The sequence below is a fragment of the Haliotis rufescens genome, unplaced genomic scaffold (assembly GCF_023055435.1).
Source record: "Haliotis rufescens isolate VD_foot unplaced genomic scaffold, xgHalRufe1.0.p SCAF_116, whole genome shotgun sequence".
NCBI classification, from domain to species: Eukaryota; Metazoa; Mollusca; class Gastropoda; order Lepetellida; family Haliotidae; genus Haliotis; species Haliotis rufescens.
The window spans coordinates 312,126-333,317 of NW_025963798.1; the positions used below are offsets into that span (position 1 = coordinate 312,126).

At 43.0% G+C, this 21,192-nt stretch overlaps 1 protein-coding gene across 2 annotated transcripts; it reads right to left on the reverse strand.

Annotated features, from left to right (window-relative positions):
- Nucleotides 1-12,787: 12,787 nt before the first annotated feature.
- LOC124121575 (cyclic AMP-dependent transcription factor ATF-3-like) lies at nt 12,788-20,615 on the reverse strand. Of its 2 annotated transcripts, XR_007220060.1 has the most exons (5): nt 20,491-20,615; nt 16,685-16,915; nt 15,949-16,056; nt 14,427-15,001; nt 12,788-14,009 (listed from the first exon to the last, which is right to left on the reverse strand). XR_007220060.1 is itself a non-coding variant. In XM_046484588.2 (4 exons), exons 1-4 carry the CDS (start codon nt 20,548-20,550, stop codon nt 14,726-14,728), a joined length of 675 nt encoding a protein of 224 aa, XP_046340544.2. In that variant the 5' UTR covers nt 20,551-20,615; the 3' UTR covers nt 12,788-14,725. The 2 variants fall into 2 exon arrangements, 1 of the variants encoding a protein (XP_046340544.2); XM_046484588.2 differs by having other exon boundaries at nt 12,788-15,001.
- Nucleotides 20,616-21,192: the final 577 nt, after the last annotated feature.

Sequence of the window (21,192 nt, forward strand, 5' to 3'; positions counted from 1 at the left end):
CTTTCCTTTCGATGATTATAAAATATTTATTCACAAGAAGAGAAGGGATTCGGGGACAAAATCCTTTAGATGCCCCTCTCCCTGGTATTTAAAATTTCGCAATTTCAAAATTCAATACATCCAACACTGCAGAAGAGAGAGTAAGGAAGAGAGAGAGAGAGAGAGAGAGAGAGAGTGAGAGAGAGAGAGAGAGAGAGAGAGAGAGAGAGAGAGAGAGAGAGAGATACACATTGTCGTATAAGAGAAGGTTTACATCAATAGTATTTCTACGATGTAGATGCTTGCGTTTTCTCATTGAGAAAGGTGTTTTATAATGTTATCTATATGACAAGATCATTTGCTACTGGCTTCAAGTATAACACCCAGGTGCTTTTGACTATGTACATAGCTGATCTCTTTTCTGTTGAAAAATAAATGTTGTCTATGAGAATAGAACAATTCGGTATTGTAAGCTGTCAGCCGAAGTTTCGCCCATTGACTTAAGATTACTAAATTTGTGCATAAGGAATGTTCCAATACACTGATATCATTGGATGACATGCCAAACGATGCATCATCAGATAAAAAGTCTTGTCATATAGTCAAATTCATCAGCAATGTCACTTACAATAAAGAGAAAGGACCAAACACGGACCCCTGTTGCACCATTAGAAGGTCATGTGAACAATTGGCCTTTAATACCAATCCTCTCTAATTTATACACAATCACGCTGTGCCACACACGATCAATGGCGTAAACAATACAATAGTTTGCTTTGTTATCTAACACTGTCCAAATTTGATGATAAAATGCTATTAGTTGATCGACAGTTAAGTGACCAGCTTGAAACTAGCTTGGTTCTTATTATACAATGTTCTCATAAAGGTAATAATATAAAATGTTTGAACACAACTCTTTACCCCAAACAGCTAATGAGTGATGTCGGTTTATAATGTTATGTGTCTATTCCCAAATTGTTAACCAAAAAGTCAGTACGTAAAAGAATTTAGTGTGAAACCAACAAACGGTATACTATCAACAATTGTATTACAAAAGACAAGTGAAGATCTGGGTTAGAATAGGTCTTCAGCAACCCATGATTGCCGTAAAAGGCGACTATGCTTGTCGTAAGAGGCGACTAACGGGATCGGGTGGTCAGGCTCGCTGACTTCGTTGATGCATGTCATCGATTCCAATTGCGTGGATCGATGCTCATGATGTTAATCACTGGATTGTCTGGTCAAGACTCGATTATTTACAGATCGTCATATAGGTGGAATATTGCTGAGTGCGGCGTTAAACAACAAGGAAACAAACAAAAGACAAAAGCTGGTCTTAACGTAATGTGAGATGAAATGTGAGGTGTGACAGGGACGTGACCGCTCCACTTATACAGTCAAACTAGCTTCCAGCACTTTCTACACAGTTACAGATCAGTCTAGTGTCACTTGAACATCATAGAATATACCACATGTTTCTATAACGCTTGCCATCCACCCATGCTATTCCAGACGTTTTCAGATAATTCGAGCATCTAAACATAATAACTTCCTCACCACTGCTTACATTAAATAGTACCACATTCCTGGCAATTAATCAATGTCCAAATATAGACAATGCAATGACCTGCTGCTGAAACTCAACAGAAACAATTCAATAGAGTTATAATCATTGCTTAACAATAAAATACACTGCCATATAACACTAATTTGAAACGATAGTGTGATCACTTTTCTTAAATGATGGCATAACATTTGCATTTTTCCGCACTGATGGAAATATAAGTGTACTATATATGTGACATATTGAACAATAAACACAATGCATCGCTGATACAATATACAGTTTTCTTCAATAATATAGAACTAATTTTGTCCGTCCTGAGGTTATGTTTAGAGGCAAACATTTCGTCATGTCTTCAATTTGTTTTCTTGATCTTACGTCGTCTGATTAGGGGCGCGTATGAATGGATTAACGAGAGTCCCACTACCCCTTCTCGTATGTCTAGTTTTTTCTATACTTAGAAAAAAGGATGTTAAAGAATATAACTACGATGCAACTCATACGTCAATACAATGGGATATAACCTCAAATTTGTACTTTATGGCAATTCCCTAGAAACCACAAACGTTAACCAAACCATTTTGGCATCTGTTCATGATTATATTAAACAGACAAAAAGATTTAAAATTGATCACTAAACAGTTTCTACAGATCACTACTGACACCCGCCGCACCTTCATCATAGCAACTGGTATTAACTACAAGATACTGCTACCTTGACTGTATTTCCATTTTTGAGTGTATGTGTTATTGATATAAGTCGCATGACTTGTTTACCAATCCAGTCCGTGAATAATCAACGGATATAACAATGTTTACACCAATAATACTTTGTCCAACCCAACGTCTTTAAGTTTATAGATTTGTTAGCTACATGATGTCGCAGATTTTACTAGTGCACACTGATCTATGTTTATCTACTATACAATGATGAACAGAAAAAAATCTCACTTCAAAACAAAACTCCACTACTCATACGAATGTAGTGTTTTGTGTACAGTAGGCCTGTGGCCTCACCAGTACCGAATTAGAAGACTTGGCACACCTAACAGGCTTTCTTACTTGTGTGAATACCTTTCAGATTATTTAAGGGCGGTCGGGTAGCCTAGTGGTTAAGGCGTTCGCTCGTCACGCCGAAGACCCGGGTTCGATTCCCGACATGGGAACAAAGTGTCCCCAGCCGTGATATTGCTGGAGTATTGCTAAAAGCGGCGTAAAAACACTCACCTTTCAGATTACAGCATGGTTTGCTTTACCGAGACACCACCAGTTGACTGTGTTACAAGTGATTAAGAATATCTTGTCAAATTGTTTTAGCTACTCTCAATTTATAACTGTAATACAGTTGCTTAGCTAAGCTCTGATTTATTTAATCAGTGATCATTGATTGTCTTTTTATCCTGTTTATTGTCATGTATTGCTACTGTTAGTAATAAACCTGTGAAACTATTACCACGTTTTCATTATTACTTTACAGTGAACCACGTTTATTACGAACAAGCTTACCGATACGAACTCACCGATGTAACCGGCCATTTGTTGTATACATGCTGTATATATGCTTATTACGAACTATGGTTATTACGAACTAAAGCTGGTGGTCCCTTTGAGTTCGTTATAACCGCGTTCGTTATACCTTTTCTTCTTGTTTAATGACACCCCCAATCACTGGATCACAGTTCCGTGACAGATAAAAATATGCGTGCCTCAATCTTCATGTCCCGTCACGGCGCATGTATGATTGTATTTTGTGTCCCCTCAACTGTAATGTTATCAGTGCAATGAACATCGGCAGTTGAGGCACCCATGTCTCACTGGCATGTTGTAGGTATTTTACATCAGCTTCACACAACTGTGGCTGCACCATTCTGAGTGAGTGAGTGAGTTGGGTTTAACGCCGCTTTTAACAGTATTCCAGTTATATCGCGGCGTGTCAGCTTAATGTGGGAGGAAAGCTCGAAGTGATGCAGGTCTCAGACGTTTACCACTTCGTTGAAACCCACGAGCACGGGTATGGTGCTGACAAACCTAGAAACATAATCGGGGCGAACCGGGATTCGAACCCACAATCATAGGTTTCTGGCGTGCCCAAGGGACGCAACTCTGCACAGCGAATCGCGCCGCCTTAGACGACTGGGCCACCCGTGCCCCCCGTGCCCCCCGTGCCCCCGCACCATTCTGACCAGAACACAGCTCAATGTCAGGGGAATCAGCTCGTGGAACCGAATACTGGACCCATGTCCACAAAGCGAACGAAGCGCTTTCGGTTTGTTATTTAACGCCGCACTCAGCAATATTCCAGCTATATGACGGCGGTCTGTTAATAATCGAGTCTGGACCAGACAATCCAGTGATTGACATCATGAGCATCGATCCACGCAATTGGGATCGATGACATGTATCAACCAAGTCAGCGAGCCTGACCACCCGATCCCGCTAGTCACCTTTTACGGCAAGCATGGGTTGCTGAAGACCTATTCTACCGCTTTCGGTGATCGTAACTCCCATAACTGCAACATAGACTTACGACAGTCGTAGCGCTGCGACAGCAACAGGGCCCAGGTGTGTATGCTTTTTGTGTATTGTTTGTTGTTTAAAGCCGTACTCTGCAGTGTTCCAGCTATATGACGGCGGTCTGTAAATAATCGAGTCCGGAACTGACAATCTTGTGACTGATATCATGAGCATAAATCCACGCAATTAAGATACTATGACATGTATCAACCAAGTCAGCAAGCCTGACCACCCGATCCCGTTTGTGGCCTCTTACTACAATCACAGTCACCTTTCAGGCATGGGTTGCTGAAGACCTATCCAGGTGTGTATGTATCGAGGACTGACAGACTGCAGTACATGTATTATTTCCCAACGGTATTCGGACGTGAATATGGGTCGACTGAAACCTGACATCACATTATTCCTATATTATGACGTTCATCCTTTCATTCATGGACATAAATTTGTCTTTGTGCTTTTTTAAATTTTGCTTCTTGAAAAAATCCAATCTAATAAATGTATATATATTTACTGTTGCATATGTTTATTCACGAGGTTAATTGTATGTCAAAACGTGCAAGATTTGTGTGCGAACATTTGCTGTGAACAACAACCCCTTTTTAAACCACTCACATTTTTGTACTCACTCGCCATGAGCACCTTAAAACTCTGGGAAGGCGTTGTTTGGTAGCCTTGTGGTTAAAGTTATGACTTACCTAGTTTATGAAAGAAAAGAAATTGCCATGATGTTATCATTAGGACCCAAAGACTTTAGAAGCTGATTTAAAAAAAACTGCAGCATATTTTTACGTCGTGATATAAACACACACACACACACACACACACACACACACACACACACACACACAGAAAATACGTCGGAATACTGGTACTCATACAACCACTGGCCGTCATTCCAGACCAAACTTTCATGTTTTAGGTTTTCTGCACATGGAAATCGTGAAACCCGTGCAACTCGCGACTATTCGTGTTTAATGTGGGTGTTCCTTGTTCTTTCCTGGGAACTTAAACGAATATCAATTCATACAAACTGGCATGATAATAGTATTTTTATTCCACTTCTCTTTGCTTCTGGTTGAAAACCTGGACACCCGGAGTCGAAAATTACAGCTCAGGGCTAAGGCCCATCACTCTACTCCATTTTCAAACAAAACCTCACGGGCGTGGTTTTCTCACCTTAACAGTGGAACCTGCATCTGTTCTGTGCTTTTAGCATTGTTTTAGCTGCGTTCTTATGGCAGTCGATGGGCGTTCAGGACATCATGAGAACTGGCACCAGGCACTGCAGCCAAGTGTGGCTGGTTGCATTATTCCTATATTTTGACATCATGAAGCCAAGCCACAAATATATAAAAAATGAGTTATGAGTATATTCCCATGCACCAAGGTCTTTCCCTTATACAAACTAAACAATAAGGGTTTAGGATGGCACAAAAAGCTATATAACTGGCAAACACTCCAACCCTCAGAGCCCCAAAGGATCAAATTCGTAATGTCGAAGAGAACCTGCCACTGGTATAAAAAATAGATATATGCCAACCACATATTCTTTGGTTTGGTTCATTGTGGCATTCAAACAAAAATTGTGATTAACAATAAATCTAGTCATAAATTGTCATAAATTGTTTCAAAAATATACGTGTGTGTGTGTGTGTGTGTGTGTGTGTGTATGTGTGTGTGTTTTCATATGATGCAACTTGGGGATAATTCCCTTGTTCACACCATTATTACATAACAGGTGTACTGAACCAAACATATAATATAGATTACCAGTGTAAATATTCTCCTTTCCTAAACGATCACAAAGAATTATGAGACCGCCTCCGTGGTCTAGTGGTAGAGCGTCCGCCCGGAGAGCGGAAGGTCCGGGGTTCGATCCCCGGCCGCGTCATACCAAAAGACGCTAAAAGATGATACTTGTCGTTACCCTGTCTGGCGCTCGGCCATTAAGGGGCTAAAACAAGGACTGATCGGCTCGGAGTCAGTATACTGTGCCTGAGTGGGGTATTTATGTTAAACTGCGGCATGGTATCCCAGTGGGCTTGCACTAAAAATCGGCATCAGTCCGGACAAGTACAAGCAGCCACACACAAACACGTGCATGCACGTCGCTATATAAGTGCAATAATCTTGGACCCAATTTCACCTCACCTCACAAAGAATTATGTACAAAACAAAAGGTTATCACTTTGTTGCCAATCATTTTACGTTTGAAAGTTACCTCATTCTGGTACCAAAGTTGAAAATTTGAAATTGCTGATATCTCAAGATGATGTCATTGTGGTCGGCTCTATGTGGTTTCATTGATTCCACACACTACCAACATTCAATGCAAGAATTGTTATTGGTCAGTTTGTGTAATATACGACCCCGGGGTAATAAGTGAAGAGACTACGCTAAAAATGTATTGGGACCGTATGCTATTGTAACTGACTTAGAACAAGTTCATGTCATCGATCCCAATTGGGTAGATCGATGCTCATGATGTCAATCACTGGATTGTCTGGTCCAGACCCGATTATTTGGTTTGGTTTGTTCTTTTACGCCGCACTCAGCAATATTCCATCTATATGACGACGGTCTGTAAATAATGCAGTGATTGACATCATGAACATCAATCCACGCATTTGGGATCGATGACATGCATCAACCAAGTCAGCGAGCCTGACCACCCGATCCCGTTAGGCGCCTTTTACGACAAGCATGGCCGCCTTTTACGGCAAGCATGGGTTGCTGAAGACCTATTCTATCCCGGATCTTCACGGGTCAGACTCGATTATTTACAGACCGCCGTCATATAGCTGGAATATTGCTCAGTACGGCGTTAAACAACAAACAAACAAACACAACCGCAACGGACCCACACGGTGTGAACAGTCGTCCTGTCACGTGTAACAAATAGCGTCCTCGTCAGAGACTAATCACACGATATCCACGCGAAATGTACGTGCACCTTTTCACAGTGACAAACACTGTTGACTGATCGTTGTCTATCTTGTCATGGGTTGGGGTATAGCAGGCCAGGTTTTGTCTGAATTCCCTCAACAAGCGCGTGTGTGTCTTCCCTGTGCATGGTGCGCCAGCCCTCCCTCCCTCTCTCGCTCTCTCAGCTAAACGCTGTAACGTTAACTCGCGTTAGTATTCCCTTACCTTCCACTCACATTACTTTCTTTTGTTCGTGATAAAATATTGTGTATAATCCTGATTTGGCTGAGGAGACAAGCGGTCAGCTCTTAAGATTCAGCAGCGCTGTCTCGACCAAGCTACAGTAGCGCGAGACGATTCTGCATGAGTTATCTCCCTTACACCGTCAGTCGCCTTCACGACGACGCATGTCGTTTTGATGTGCATCTAAGATCTGCTTTGGAAAACGAAGGGGCTGTTCACTCCATGGTCTTGTAAACATATGTAACTATTTTTTAATTATTTTTGGAAAATTCGGATAGAATGTGTCTCCAAAAATTCATTAATAATAATTATATGCTTTTCCTTTCTTTTGAAGGAGGTTGGGGGCGGTTAGGTGCATTGGTTCCAGGAATCCCGTTCACTACTACCCTCCTACACTGCTACCCTCACTTCACCTGAGCAGGGGGAGGTCGGGTAGCCTAGTGGTTAAACCGTTCGTTCGTCACGCCGAAGATTGGTTGGTTGGTTGGTTGGTTGGTTTGTTGTTTAACGCCGCACTCAACAATATTCCAGCTATATATCGGCGGTCTGTAAATAATCGAGTCTGGACCAGACAAGCCAGTGATTGACATCATGAACATCGATCCACGGAATTGGGATCGATGACATGCATCAACCAAGTCAGCGAGCCTGACCACCCGATCCCATTAGTCGCCTTTTACGACAAGCATCGTCACCTTTCACGGCCAGTATGGGTTGCTGAATACCTATTCTACCCCGGAATCTTCACGGGTCCCGACTGTATCATGAGCATGTGTTTATGAATCCTATCAATAGTGATGATACCAGGTGTTCGCGAAAAGGTGAGCATATCCTGCCCTACCGGTGGCACTCGCCCCAAACACATGCAAAGGCATGTCAATTGTTTACCTGAAAAAGCACGGGAAGATAATTTTATGATACAAGTGATAATAGGAAATTGCACATCATTTCTATCGTTGGTGCGTCAAATTTATAGACACCTGGAGTAGTATGTCCAGAGGATGTGGCTTATGGGTCAGTCTGCTGGTTAATTGAAAAATCACTCTGCGTATGCTGCTGCGGGCTGTCAAAGTTGCAGTTTGACACTGATTTCGCAGGCGAACCAGACGGATATGGTTATCTTATCGACGTGGCGTTACCAGTGGACGTCCTGAACGTGGTGGGTCCCACTCTGATGGCACCGACGTCATAACGACTGTATGGTGTTACGGTGAACACTTCACTGCTTATAGCAACACCGCTTTGTGTATGCTGGTTTCAAGAATTGTAATTGCTCCAATTCTCATTTCCAGATTGGCAAGGTGTGTATCCCACGCACGAGCGCCACGTGTTGGCAGTTTGATTCAACGCGCCACTGGCCTAGTTACAACGTAGATGGGAAAACACGTGCTTGCAAAATAAAAGATAAAAAAAAATATTTTTTTTATCAAGTACTATAGTGTGTTCTTCTATCAGTCGGGTGAAATAGTGACAGGATATTTTGTAAATTAAAAGGTAGAACCGACTGTCAATTATTGCATCGTTTGTGAGTTCGGCTTTGTGTTTGCTTTTTGGCTTTTTTAGGATGTCTGGGTTTGATCACAATGATCAAACTGTTCTACACTTACAATGTGTTGTCTAGAATGTGTCAAGGACATCTTTGTGACATCTGTTTTGAATATATCGTAGGGACTGCTTGTGTTTTATCAGTGTTCAGTCGTTAAAAGCGTTTAAGAAAAAAATAACTGCATTATGTTTACATTTTAGATTCCCCTAGCTACGCCAAGGATCGTATCAACATTTTTTTATATCAGCATTGGCTTCCAGATTGATAGCGTTAAAATTATACAAACAATTTAAAGTTTTTATTTGTTTGAGAGAAGGTATTAAAACGCCTTTGGAAACAGATTTATCTGTAATAAAACGTCTCGTCACTTTATGTCTCCCGTATAGACAAGATGACCCTTCAGAAGCATCTGACAGTGTTGTCATGACAACTGAACTTGTAGGCTAAACATGGACTAGTTTCAAGCCAAAGAAATACACGGGAGGTAATAGCCTTGAGAAATATGTAGACAGTCTAAAAACAGCTGACAATACAATCGGCCAGCCGAATAAAATATGAAATCTGGATCGCTTTAATGTTGCCGTCTCGGCTGCTTCAAATATATAAATGGCATATTGAATTTGTTTTGATGTACGCGAAATGCCGTAATAGGATTCGAAAAGACGATTGTCTCATAAATCACCCCATTATTGATGCCTGTTTGTCACGTACATAAAAAGATGCCTCATGCATACAGTCTTGCCGTGTAATCGGGTATGATTATGATGAATATATATTAATGTAAGCATTTACAGGGCATGAGTTTAGCTATTTTGAATATATTTGTAATCATAGTCGCGTGAATTGAATAATCCTGTTTGAATCTTTAATATATATACATATCAGCTTCGAAATACAGGCTCATTAAAAAAATGGGGCTGTTAAACGCATGTCAGAATTGCGTGTCAGTACCAGGCTCACGCTCAAGTCATTTCATTCAAGTGTGTTCAGCTATAACATACGACTGGCGTCCAACGTTGCACATTTCAACCTATACATGATAGACGTCTTACTCCGGGAGGCCGCCTTGCAATTTGTTCAGTCATGGTATGTATTTTTTTCTGAATCTTGATTAACAATCGTTACAACTCCGACAAACGATACACGGGATTAAACTAAATTATGTTTCATATCAAATTACTTCTAACTAAAGTCCAACAGCGAAGACGACTAAAAAAAGTTCTTTTTTTTATGGTTAAATAAATGTTATTCTTCTCGAATCAGTCGGCGGGGCGTATCGAAGACGACTAACAAAGGCGGTACTCAATGATGGCGTTGACAGGTACAGAACTCGTCCATAGTTTTTTTCAAGATTTCTTTAAACACTGAGGGGTATCTGATTGAAATTTGACCATTATTACACAGACAAGACATCTCTACAGCCGCCACAGTTTGATCGTGGCGGCTTATTATTCGTAATTGAATATCTTGACGCTTGTTCTAAGACCAGAGGGTATACTTATATATTTCAGCAGCGGTCAATCAAACTGTAACTAACACGAATGTAACACAAACCTTGCCCTCTAGCTAGTGCTTCGAGGTTAAGTTGATTGATAATGACGTTACAATGACATGTTTAAAAGACATATTCGACATGGAATATTCACGTTTCATAACGCACGTGGAAATTAAAAGATACGTCTAATTTTTTTTGTATTTAATCATTTACTTACATTGTCCTACATTAGGATTCTTAAGTAAACACAAGTCTAAACTCCTCTTTTTCTTTGTTGATTTTGGTAAAGCATGATCTCATAGATTATTTAAATTTTCTTCGAATGGAGATTTGCAAGTTCATATCGTACGTAGACCGCCTCACTTCTACAGGGTCCGATCATACGTAGACCGCCTCACTATTACATGGTCCGGTCATACGTATACCGCCTCACTACTACATGGTCCGATCATACGTAGACCGCCTCACTTCTACAGGGTCCGATCATACGTAGACCGCCTCACTTCTACAGGGTCTGATCATACGTAGATCGCCTCACTATTACATGGTCCGATCATATGTGGACCGCCTCACTTCTACAGGGTCCGATCATACGTGGACCGCCTCATTTCTACAGGGTCCGATCATACGTAGACCGCCTCACTTCTACAGGGTCCGATCATACGTAGACCGCCTCACTTCTACAGGGTCTGATCATACGTAGATCGCCTCACTATTACATGGTCCGATCATACGTGGACCGCCTCACTTCTACAGGGTCCGATCATACGTGGACCGCCTCACTTCTACAGGGTCCGATCATACGTAGACCGCCTCACTTCTACAGGGTCTGATCATACGTAGACCGCCTCACTATTACATGGTCCGATCATACGTGGACCGCCTCACTTCTACAGGGTCCGATCATACGTAGATCGCCTCACTATTACATGGTCCGATCATACGTGGACCGCCTCACTTCTACATGGTCCGATCAAACGTAGACCGCCTCACTATTACAGGGTCCGATCATACGTAGACCGCCTCACTTATATAGGGTCCGATCATACGTAGACCGCCTCACTTCTACAGGGTCCGATCATACGTAGACCGCCTCACTTCTACATGGTCCGATCATAGGTAGACCGCCTCACTTCTACAGGGTCCAATCATACGTAGACCGCCTCACTACTACATGGTCCGATCATAGGTAGACCGCCTCACTTCTACAGGGTCCGATCATACGTGAAACCGCCTCACTTCTACATGGTCCGATCATACGTAGATCGCCTCACTATTACAGGGTCTGATCATACGTAGATCGCCTCACTTCTACAGGGTCAGATCATACGTAGACCGCCCCACTATTACATGATCCGATCATACGTAGACCGCCTCACTTCTACATGGTCCGATCATAGGTAGACCGCTTCACTTCTACAGGGTCCGATCATACGTAGACCGCCTCACTATTACAGGGTCTGATCATACGTAGATCGCCTCACTTCTACAGGGTCCGATCATACGTAGACCGCCTCACTATTACATGATCCGATCATAGGTAGACCGCCTCACTTCTACATGGTCCGATCATACGTAGACCGCTTCACTTCTACAGGGTCCAATCATACGTAGACCGCTTCACTTCTATAGGGTCCGATCATACGTAGACCGCCTCACTATTACAGGGTCCGATCATACGTAGACCGCCTCACTACTACAGAGTCCGATCATACGTAGACCGCCTCACTACTACATGGTCCGATCATACGTGAAACCGCCTCACTACTACAAGGTCCGATCATAGGTAGACCGCCTCACTTCTACATGGTCCGATCATAGGTAGACCGCCTCACTTCTACATGGTCCGATCATACGTAGACCGCCTCACTACTACATGGTCCGATCATACGTGGACCGCCTCACTACTACAGAGTCCGATCATACGTAGACCGCCTCACTACTACATGGTCCGATCATAGGTAGACCGCCTCACTTCTACATGGTCCGATCATACGTGAAACCGCCTCACTACTACAAGGTCCGATCATAGGTAGACCGCCTCACTTCTACATGGTCCGATCATAGGTAGACCGCCTCACTTCTACATGGTCCGATCATACGTAGACCGCCTCACTACTACATGGTCCGATCATAGGTAGACCGCCTCACTTCTACATGGTCCGATCATACGTGAAACCTCCTCACTACTACAAGGTCCGATCATACGTAAACCGCCTCAATACTTGGATGCACGATCATACGTAAACCGCCTCACTACTACAAGGTCCGATCATACGTAAACCGCCTCAATACTTGGATGCACGATCATACGTAGACCGCCTCACTTCTATAGGGTCCGATCATACGTAGACCGCCTCACTATTACATGGTCCGATCATACGTAAACCGCCTCAATACTTGGATGCACGATCATACGTAGACCGCCCACTGCGACATTGTAGATCAGTCTACGGTTGAGGTAGACTATTTGCACCGGCATCGAAGCTCACACAGTAAAATAATGAAATCAAGGTGATTTAGGAATGTCACAAAGAAATTTATTCTCTAAAGCATCCTTAATGATTTCAGGTACAGCACGTATTTAAACACTTACCAGCTGATCCATGACAACCAGGCATTGCTATAACACAGCTTGCTGGTGTATACGCGCGGTTAAAACATAGCATGCCGGTGTATATGCACTGTTATAACATGCCAATGGATATACATTTTATTCCCAATGCTATACTTTATAAACACACGCCACGTAGATACGTGTTGAAGCAGCAAGTTTTACAGCACTTTATACGAGTATATCAAGAACAAGTGAGGATCGTTCTTGATCTGTACCGGAACGTTCTCATACAGAATTAATATAGTTTGACAGTATGGGACATGTAACAAATGACTACAATAATGAAAACACAACTCAACAACACAGGCTAGAGCACGCAGAATGCCATCACTGCTCTTTTGTGTGCGGTGAGTATGTACAGATTAACCTCTAACCCTATTGTGAATTGAACGGTCTTGTTGACGAACGGGCGTGATGCCAGTGTGAAAGTTGCGACAGATCACGTGGTCCTATTCCCGTCTTGTGAAAGCAATTCTAAGTTCGTATCTTGCTGCCTGTTTAACCACCGGAGTGGTCTCCCAATGCCGTGTTACAGCACAGTCTCAAGCAGCGTCCTGGTGTACGTCATGGACCTCCACGTCACACCATGATACGTCAAGATACGTCAGTCTCAAGCAGGTCCTGGTGAACGTCATCAACCTCCACGTCACACCATGATACGTCAAGATACGTCAGTCTCAAGCAGGTCCTGGTGAACGTCATCAACCTCCACGTCACACCATGATACGTCAAGATACGTCAGTCTCAAGCAGATCCTGGTGAACGTCTTCAACCTCCACGTCACACCATGATACGTCAAGATACGTCAGTCACAAGCAGATCCTGGTGTACGTCATACACAACCTCCACGTCACACCATGATACGTCAAGATACCTTAGTCTCAAGCAGCGACCTGATGTACGTCATAAACCTCCACGTCACACCATGATACGCCAAGATACGTCAGTCTCAAGCAGCGTCCTGGTGAACATCATCAACCTCCACGTCACACCATGATACGTCAAGATACGTCAGTCTCAAGCAGCGTCCTGGCTGGTGTACGTCATACACAACCTCCACGTCACACCACGATACGTCAAGATAACGTCAGTCTCAAGCAGTGTCCAGGTGTACGTCATCAACCTCCACGTCACACCATGATACGTCAAGATACGTCAGTCTCAAGCAGATCCTGGTGAACGTCTTCAACCTCCACGTCACACCATGATACGTCAAGATACGTCAGTCACAAGCAGATCCTGGTGTACGTCATACACAACCTCCACGTCACACCATGATACGTCAAGATACCTTAGTCTCAAGCAGCGACCTGATGTACGCCATAAACCTCCACGTCACACCATGATACGCCAAGATACGTCAGTCTCAAGCAGCGTCCTGGTGAACATCATCAACCTCCACGTCACACCATGATACGTCAAGATACGTCAGTCTCAAGCAGCGTCCTGGCTGGTGTACGTCATACACAACCTCCACGTCACACCACGATACGTCAAGATAACGTCAGTCTCAAGCAGTGTCCAGGTGTACGTCATCAACCTCCACGTCACACCACGATACGTCAAGATGCTCCATAGATGAGCAAACCTACTTGGAAAAAATCTTTCAATCAAACAGAAAACAAGTCGTGCTGTAATATGAGGGCTGAGTCCCTCCCTGGTCTACACGACCATGAAAACGCCTGGTGAAGACACGACGAACACAACAAAGTTATTTGAAAAGTTTGGGCCTCGGAACGGAGGCTGACTTCAAATTATGTTCTGCTTAACATTAAAATAATAAAAGCCTTTTCTGAAGCATATTTCAGGCTAGCATCTATATACAAAAGCTACATCAGGTCAAAGTTCAATGGACGCGTGTGTGCGGGGGTCGGGGAGACTTGTGCCATCCAACTGTATCACCGTGAAGACGTTTGATTCCACGTTGATGGTGCCTGTGACGTTGAGCAACAGTTTGATTGGTTCACATCCAGCCTCGTTCTCGCAGTGATCACATGACACTGCCACGCCATTGTGTTGGTCTAAGAGACTACACAGAATCTCTTGTTTCTCGCTGAATAACCTGTTGTAGTCTTTCTCCAACTCTTCTTTTAACTGTTCTTGTTTTTGCAACTCCTGAAAAAAGACAAGTTAATATGTATAATTATTGTTAAGGGACTGAAAGAATAAAGACATGTTGAAGGAGGCATTCCTGTGCGATATATTGACATATAAATGAATGTTTTAGCATTCCTGAGGGTGGTGGTGGTCGGGTGGGGTGGGGGGAGTGGGTGGGAGAAGCCTAGTGGTTAAAGTGTTCGCTCCTCAAGCCGAAGAATCCCCACATGGGTACAATGTGTGAAGCCAATTTTTGGTATCTTCCGCCGTAATATTGCGAGAATAGTGCTAAAAGCGGCGTAAAAAAATAACCACTCAATGACCCTGAGGGTGGTGGGCTAACCCGGGTTAATGTGTTCTCTCGTCACGTCGAAGGCCTGGGTTCGATTCCCCACAGGGTACAAATGCAACGTGTGAAGGGTGTCCTGGTGTTCTGGTTCGTATTGCTGGAATATTTCTCCAAGCGGCGTAAAACAATGCTCACTCACTGACATAGGATATAAGTGAGGATAAAAAAATATCGTAGTTGTGACGTTTGTATTCCTGTGTGTGTATTGGAGTGTGTGTAATATTTGTCTATATTGTGTGTATGCTGCGTGTGTTGCTTGTGTGTTTTGGTGTGTAAACTGTGGTTTGTTTTTATGTGTGTCTGTGTCTGAGGCCTGTGAGTGCCGCTTATGTCAAACCACAGGAACTCGTCATTGGTCAGTAAATAAAAACATATACGCCACTATACTCTACTTATTTATAGGGGTATATATTTTGAATTACTGACCAATAACGAGTTCCTGTGTGTCAAACTGCATAACATGGACACTCTACGAATCGGTGCTCATATCATCAACCACTGGTTTGTCGGATCCGGGACCAATAACGCCTGACACCACCATGCTGTGACTGATCAGTTGGAATATACCCTGTCCACAAGTGTGTCAGAAATAAAGGATCACGACATTTTGACCAACCTCAAGAATGTCGGACATCTTGGACTTGGACTTGAGGCGGTGTTTGCGCGCGGCGATCTTGTTCTGCAACTTCCGTTTCTCGCGCTTCTCCATCTCCGCCGGGGTCAGCTGAAACATCAGACCAAAGTTCATTACACCGAGTGCAGAGTCGGCCACTAGTCCCACACATGTGAACGAATGAGACCCGTGAAGATCCGGAGTAGAATAGGTCTTCAGCAACCCCTGCTTACCGTAAAAGGCGAGTATGCTTGAGGTAAGAGGCGACTAACGGGATCGGGTAGTCATTCTTTGTGCCTAGGTTGATGCATGTCATCGTTTCCCAATTACGTGGATCGATGATGTCAATCAAAGGATTGTCTGACTCAATTATTTTCAGACCGCCGTCATACAGCTTGACTATTGCCGAGTGCGGCGTTAAACAACATACAAAGGGACGAGTATTATTTTCTCGAAACAGTTAAATCATATAAACCGATAATGAGTAAGTCAGTTACAGCTATTTGCTGCAGAAAGTAAACAGTTCGGTTGCCCTAAATTGTACAATTAGTCAGACAGAGTGTCATAATCACCCTACTCCGGGTTCAACAAAGTTCTACCTGTCTAGATTCTTTTTTGTTTTTCGACATCAACTTGATCCATCGTGACACAACCGAAATACTGTTCTAACTATATAAGATTAAAAACATCCATGACATTAGTATAGAAGTAACATAACAAGTAATCTCCCGGTGCTTACGTCATATGATCGGGGTTGAGGGAAGTGGACTTGGATGTCTTCCTTCCCCTCAGAAAACCTCTTCGTTAAGATTGACAGTCGCAACTCTTCCTTAAGGAGCGGTGTTATTTGATTAGTTTCCATGGCAACAGACATCGCACGCTCCAATCTGGGGTCGCAGATGTCTGTGAATGTTATCTTCGGTGCTTGAAAGTCGCCATACTCGTCCTGCCTTATACCAACAACCTCCATCTGAAATAACAGGTAGACACATCACAGATTACGGAATATTACGGAATGAAACTCAGATAGGAAGCTCTTTAACGATCCAGGTGATGCTACTAGTGTAAGTTTCAGCTTCAGTACCCGTGAAGATCCGGGTTAGAATTGGTCTTCATCTACCCATGCTTGCTATAAAAGGGGACTATATGCCTGTCGTAAGAGACCAATTGCGTGGATCGATGCTCATGGTGTAAATCACTGAATTGTCAGGTTCAGACGCGATTATTTACAGACCGTCGTCGTACAACTGGAATATCGCTGAGTGCAATACACAAACAACAAACAAACAAAAACATTCAGATTCAGCACAGTGTTTACAGAGGGGGGATGGCGGAGAGACACCAGGTGAGCTAAACTTGAGTTGCAGTTCCGACAACTCAATTTGGCTGTGTTTTAACTTGCGAGGAAATCTCGATTACACTGAGCGGTGGTTGATTGTTGCTGTAAAGTTTGAACACGCCCAACGACCACAGCCGAGTGTACAAATTTATAGTGAATTATCTCCCTTTGACCGCCCACGATCTACTGATACTGCGCGAGGAGCGCGCCACTGTTTCAGCTCCCGGTCGTTCCCCTTAACTGGCGTTACGGGAGGGGTTCCACCCACTGCATCTTCACACTTACCGTTACATATCTTATTTTAGTATCGGGGACCTTAAGCTTAAACAAAAGTTGTTGTTTTTCTTACAACGTTTGAAAGGCACGGAGAAATAAGGCTTGACGTTTTGTACTGGTTTAAACTGCCGGCAAAAAAAGTATATACACCCGTCTTTGAGGGTGGCTAACATGAAAAAAACAAGAAGTGGTTATTCCATGACGGTGTATTTGATACGAGTATCATGCAGGCGATATTACATGCATGTTATCAGTGAGTATCTCACAACGGGTGACGTGCATATGACGTCACAAGGAACAATTGACGTCACTGCGCAATTTCGCAGTGCACAGTAATCAGCCGAGTGGAATGTGAATATGCAAATGTAAACTTCCTCTAACCCGTCAATGTATTGCCTCATGTGCCATGAATTTAAATGTTCTGACCGTGTGTATACATCGATACTATTTAAGCGTTAACCATATCTTTTGTCTAACTGTTCCAAAGGCGTTTGCCGCTCTACCACTACATCATAAGCAAAGTTAATCACATTGTGCTTTATCTGAATAAGCTTGTGTATTGAGAACAAAACCCCGGTTTTTATTCCGTTCTTCGCTCCCGTGAACATGGTTTTCTACATAACTCTGTGTGTGTGTGTGTGTGTGTGTGTGTGTGTGTGTGTGTGTGTGTGTGTGTGTGTGTGTGTGTCGGTTTTATAGCGCGAGCCCACTGAGATACCATTATGCAGATTCACATGAATGCCCTAATCAGACACAGTTTGACTCCAAGCCAACCAGTCCATGTTATATTCCCCCAATGCCGAGCCCGAGGCTGGGTAACAATAAGTACGTTTCTTTTGTTTTGACGCGGCCGGGGATCGAACCACCGACCTTCCGCTCTCCGGGCAGAGGCTCTAACCACTGGACCACAGAGGCGGTACGACACTACACGACGTTATAACAATTCACTTGAGGAATATATGGTTTGACAAAAACAAATTACAGCCAGCAATGGTAGCATTGTTTCCTAACCACGTCATCGCCTTTTTACACATTATAAAACAGGCATGAGGTTCCTGCAACAGCTGTCGTATATACACGCGCGGAATAGCTATTGATGCCCGTGTGACATATTGCTTTGTGAATAAACGTTACAAACAGACAGGTGAACATGTCTTAACATGCCGCCATAAGCCTTGTTAAATACACGTGTAAAAGATCTTTTTTTGACAAATACAAAGACGAAAAAAATGATTCTATTGAACAATCGCGAAAAAGGTTTACATACAAGCTTGCTAAATTCCTTGGTGTGACAGTGAAAAAGGTACAGGCACCTTGTACCAGGTGTTTGAACGGGGATGGAGGACTGAGGGAGGGCTTGTGGATTGAGGGAGGGGTGGTGGATTGAGGAAGGGGTGATGGTGCGGTGGTAGATTGAGGGGTGTAGATTGAGGGATGGATGGTGAATTGAGGGAGAAGTGATGGGGTGGATTGAGGGAGGGGTGTTGGATTGAGGGTATGGTGTTTGATTGAGGGAGGGGTGTTGGATTGAGGGAGGGATAGAGGATTGGGGGGTGGGGGGGGTAGGGTGGATTGAGGGAGGGATAGAGGATTGAGGGGGGTAGGTTTGATTGAGGGTAGCGGGGTGGTGGTGGTGGATTAACGGAGGGGTGTTGGATTGAGGGTAAGGTGTGTTGGATTGAGGGAGGGATAGAGGATTGAGTGGGGGGAGGGGGGAGGGGGGGATTAAGGTAGCGGGATGGTGGATTAACGGAGGGGTGGTGGATTATGGGACGGGTCAGAGTTGCGTTGTGACTGCAAATTTAACAGTCACTTTGCCAATATATTATAGAGTGTGCGCATGTCCGTCACCCTCCAACCCGTCTCCCACCCACCACCCCCACCCCCTCGCCCACTCTACCCCGTCTTTGTCTGTCGGAGTAAATGAGATACACTAAATGGTTCACACTAAATTGTATACACTAAATCACAGTCGATATAAACTTTAATTGAAATCAGCAACATCCCACTTCCCTGTCCGTGTTAAATATAGAACACGTCAATCTTTTTATTCTTTTTTTTTTAAGTCTAAAAAAAATGTATTACGTGTGAAGATGTCAGCAACACTATGCCTGTACATCAGTCACAGGGGATTTTTGTGGCTTGTCCTTGGAATATTCAAATTTACGTCTCATTTGAGGTAAGTACTATAAATAGTGTATGCATCATCAGTGTCGGTGTCCAACACACGACCTAGCCAGGGCAGGGGAGACTGGGGGCCATTGTTGATGATACCCGTAAATTTGAGGAAATGTATTATTTGTTTGTCAAAAATATTTTATTTAATATTGGTAGAGAATGTGCACTCATTGTTGAAGATGTAGCTAGCACTCAATTTCACTAGCATGCAACAAGAACGGTTATGTGCTTATTTGTGCTTGAGGGTACGTTAATTGAAGAGATTAGTGAATATATTTACTTTTTTGCATGAATTATTTTATTAAAATGAATGCTTCATTTGGGGATTTGGGGAAAAAAATAGCTAAATTCGTGCAATCGTACATTGTAATTTTTTACACGATGGAGAAACAATATAACAAGCTCAGTTAGAATATATACTCGGATTATTCATCACATGAGAAAAACTCATTATCAAGTAAGAAGAATCTTCTCCTCACAAATCACAGCAATAACGTGAAATCGTCACCATTAGATGAGTATTTAATTTCACTGCGCGGCAAGATGCACGTGTTTTCAGAGCTGGGAGACTACAAATATTGCAATGTGAGTTTATGCATTCAAGAATTATGTTTCAATAGAATCTTTATAATTTTGTTAATTGCACAAGGCATTGTTGATACCTGGACGTGGTAATTTTGCATCGTCAGTCAAAAACTCGCTCTGGACATCTAGAACACACACACATACAAAATAACATTATTCACACATACCTTGCCTTGATTTCTGTAGACGTCCGAGCTATCCAGCAGTTGTACAAAGACTAAATGCATGTGGCTCGCGACTTGGAAACTTTAATATCACAACATGACTGAACATGAAACAGGGGAGGTAATTCAGTGGCTGAATTTTTCGCGGGAAATCGCAAAACGCCCCGCCCACCTGAAATATTATTTTACAATTTAAGTTGGGATAACTTCATTTTCATGTTTCACAAAGCGTCTGTCTTTGCAAATATCGTTTGAGCGGTTCGACATTATGTTAATTGTATTATCTTAGCGCTCTGATCATCCGTAATCATAGATAACTGTTTGACTCGTGCCTCAAGCGTGCGACCGATTCACTGTCGTTGACCTGACGCCATGTCTATAAATAGATGGGGTTTTCCCAGACCGAAACACGTGGAAGAGTATATGTATAAAAATAGCAGCGAGGAGAAGTGTCTGTCATCTGGCGTTCGCAGGTATATACATCTTTACGTGCTACACTCCATATCTCGTCATATTGTCACTCGATTAATGTGATTCCGTAGCGGGACAAGGTGGCTAAAATTTCGTTTTATATGACTTTCCTAACTTTGTTTTGAAGATAGAAGTTAGCAGAATCAAATAAGTTTTTTTCACAAATAATATGCAAGAACTTTACATATCATATAAGGAAATAATATGACTGTATATAAAGTATAAATGCATAAC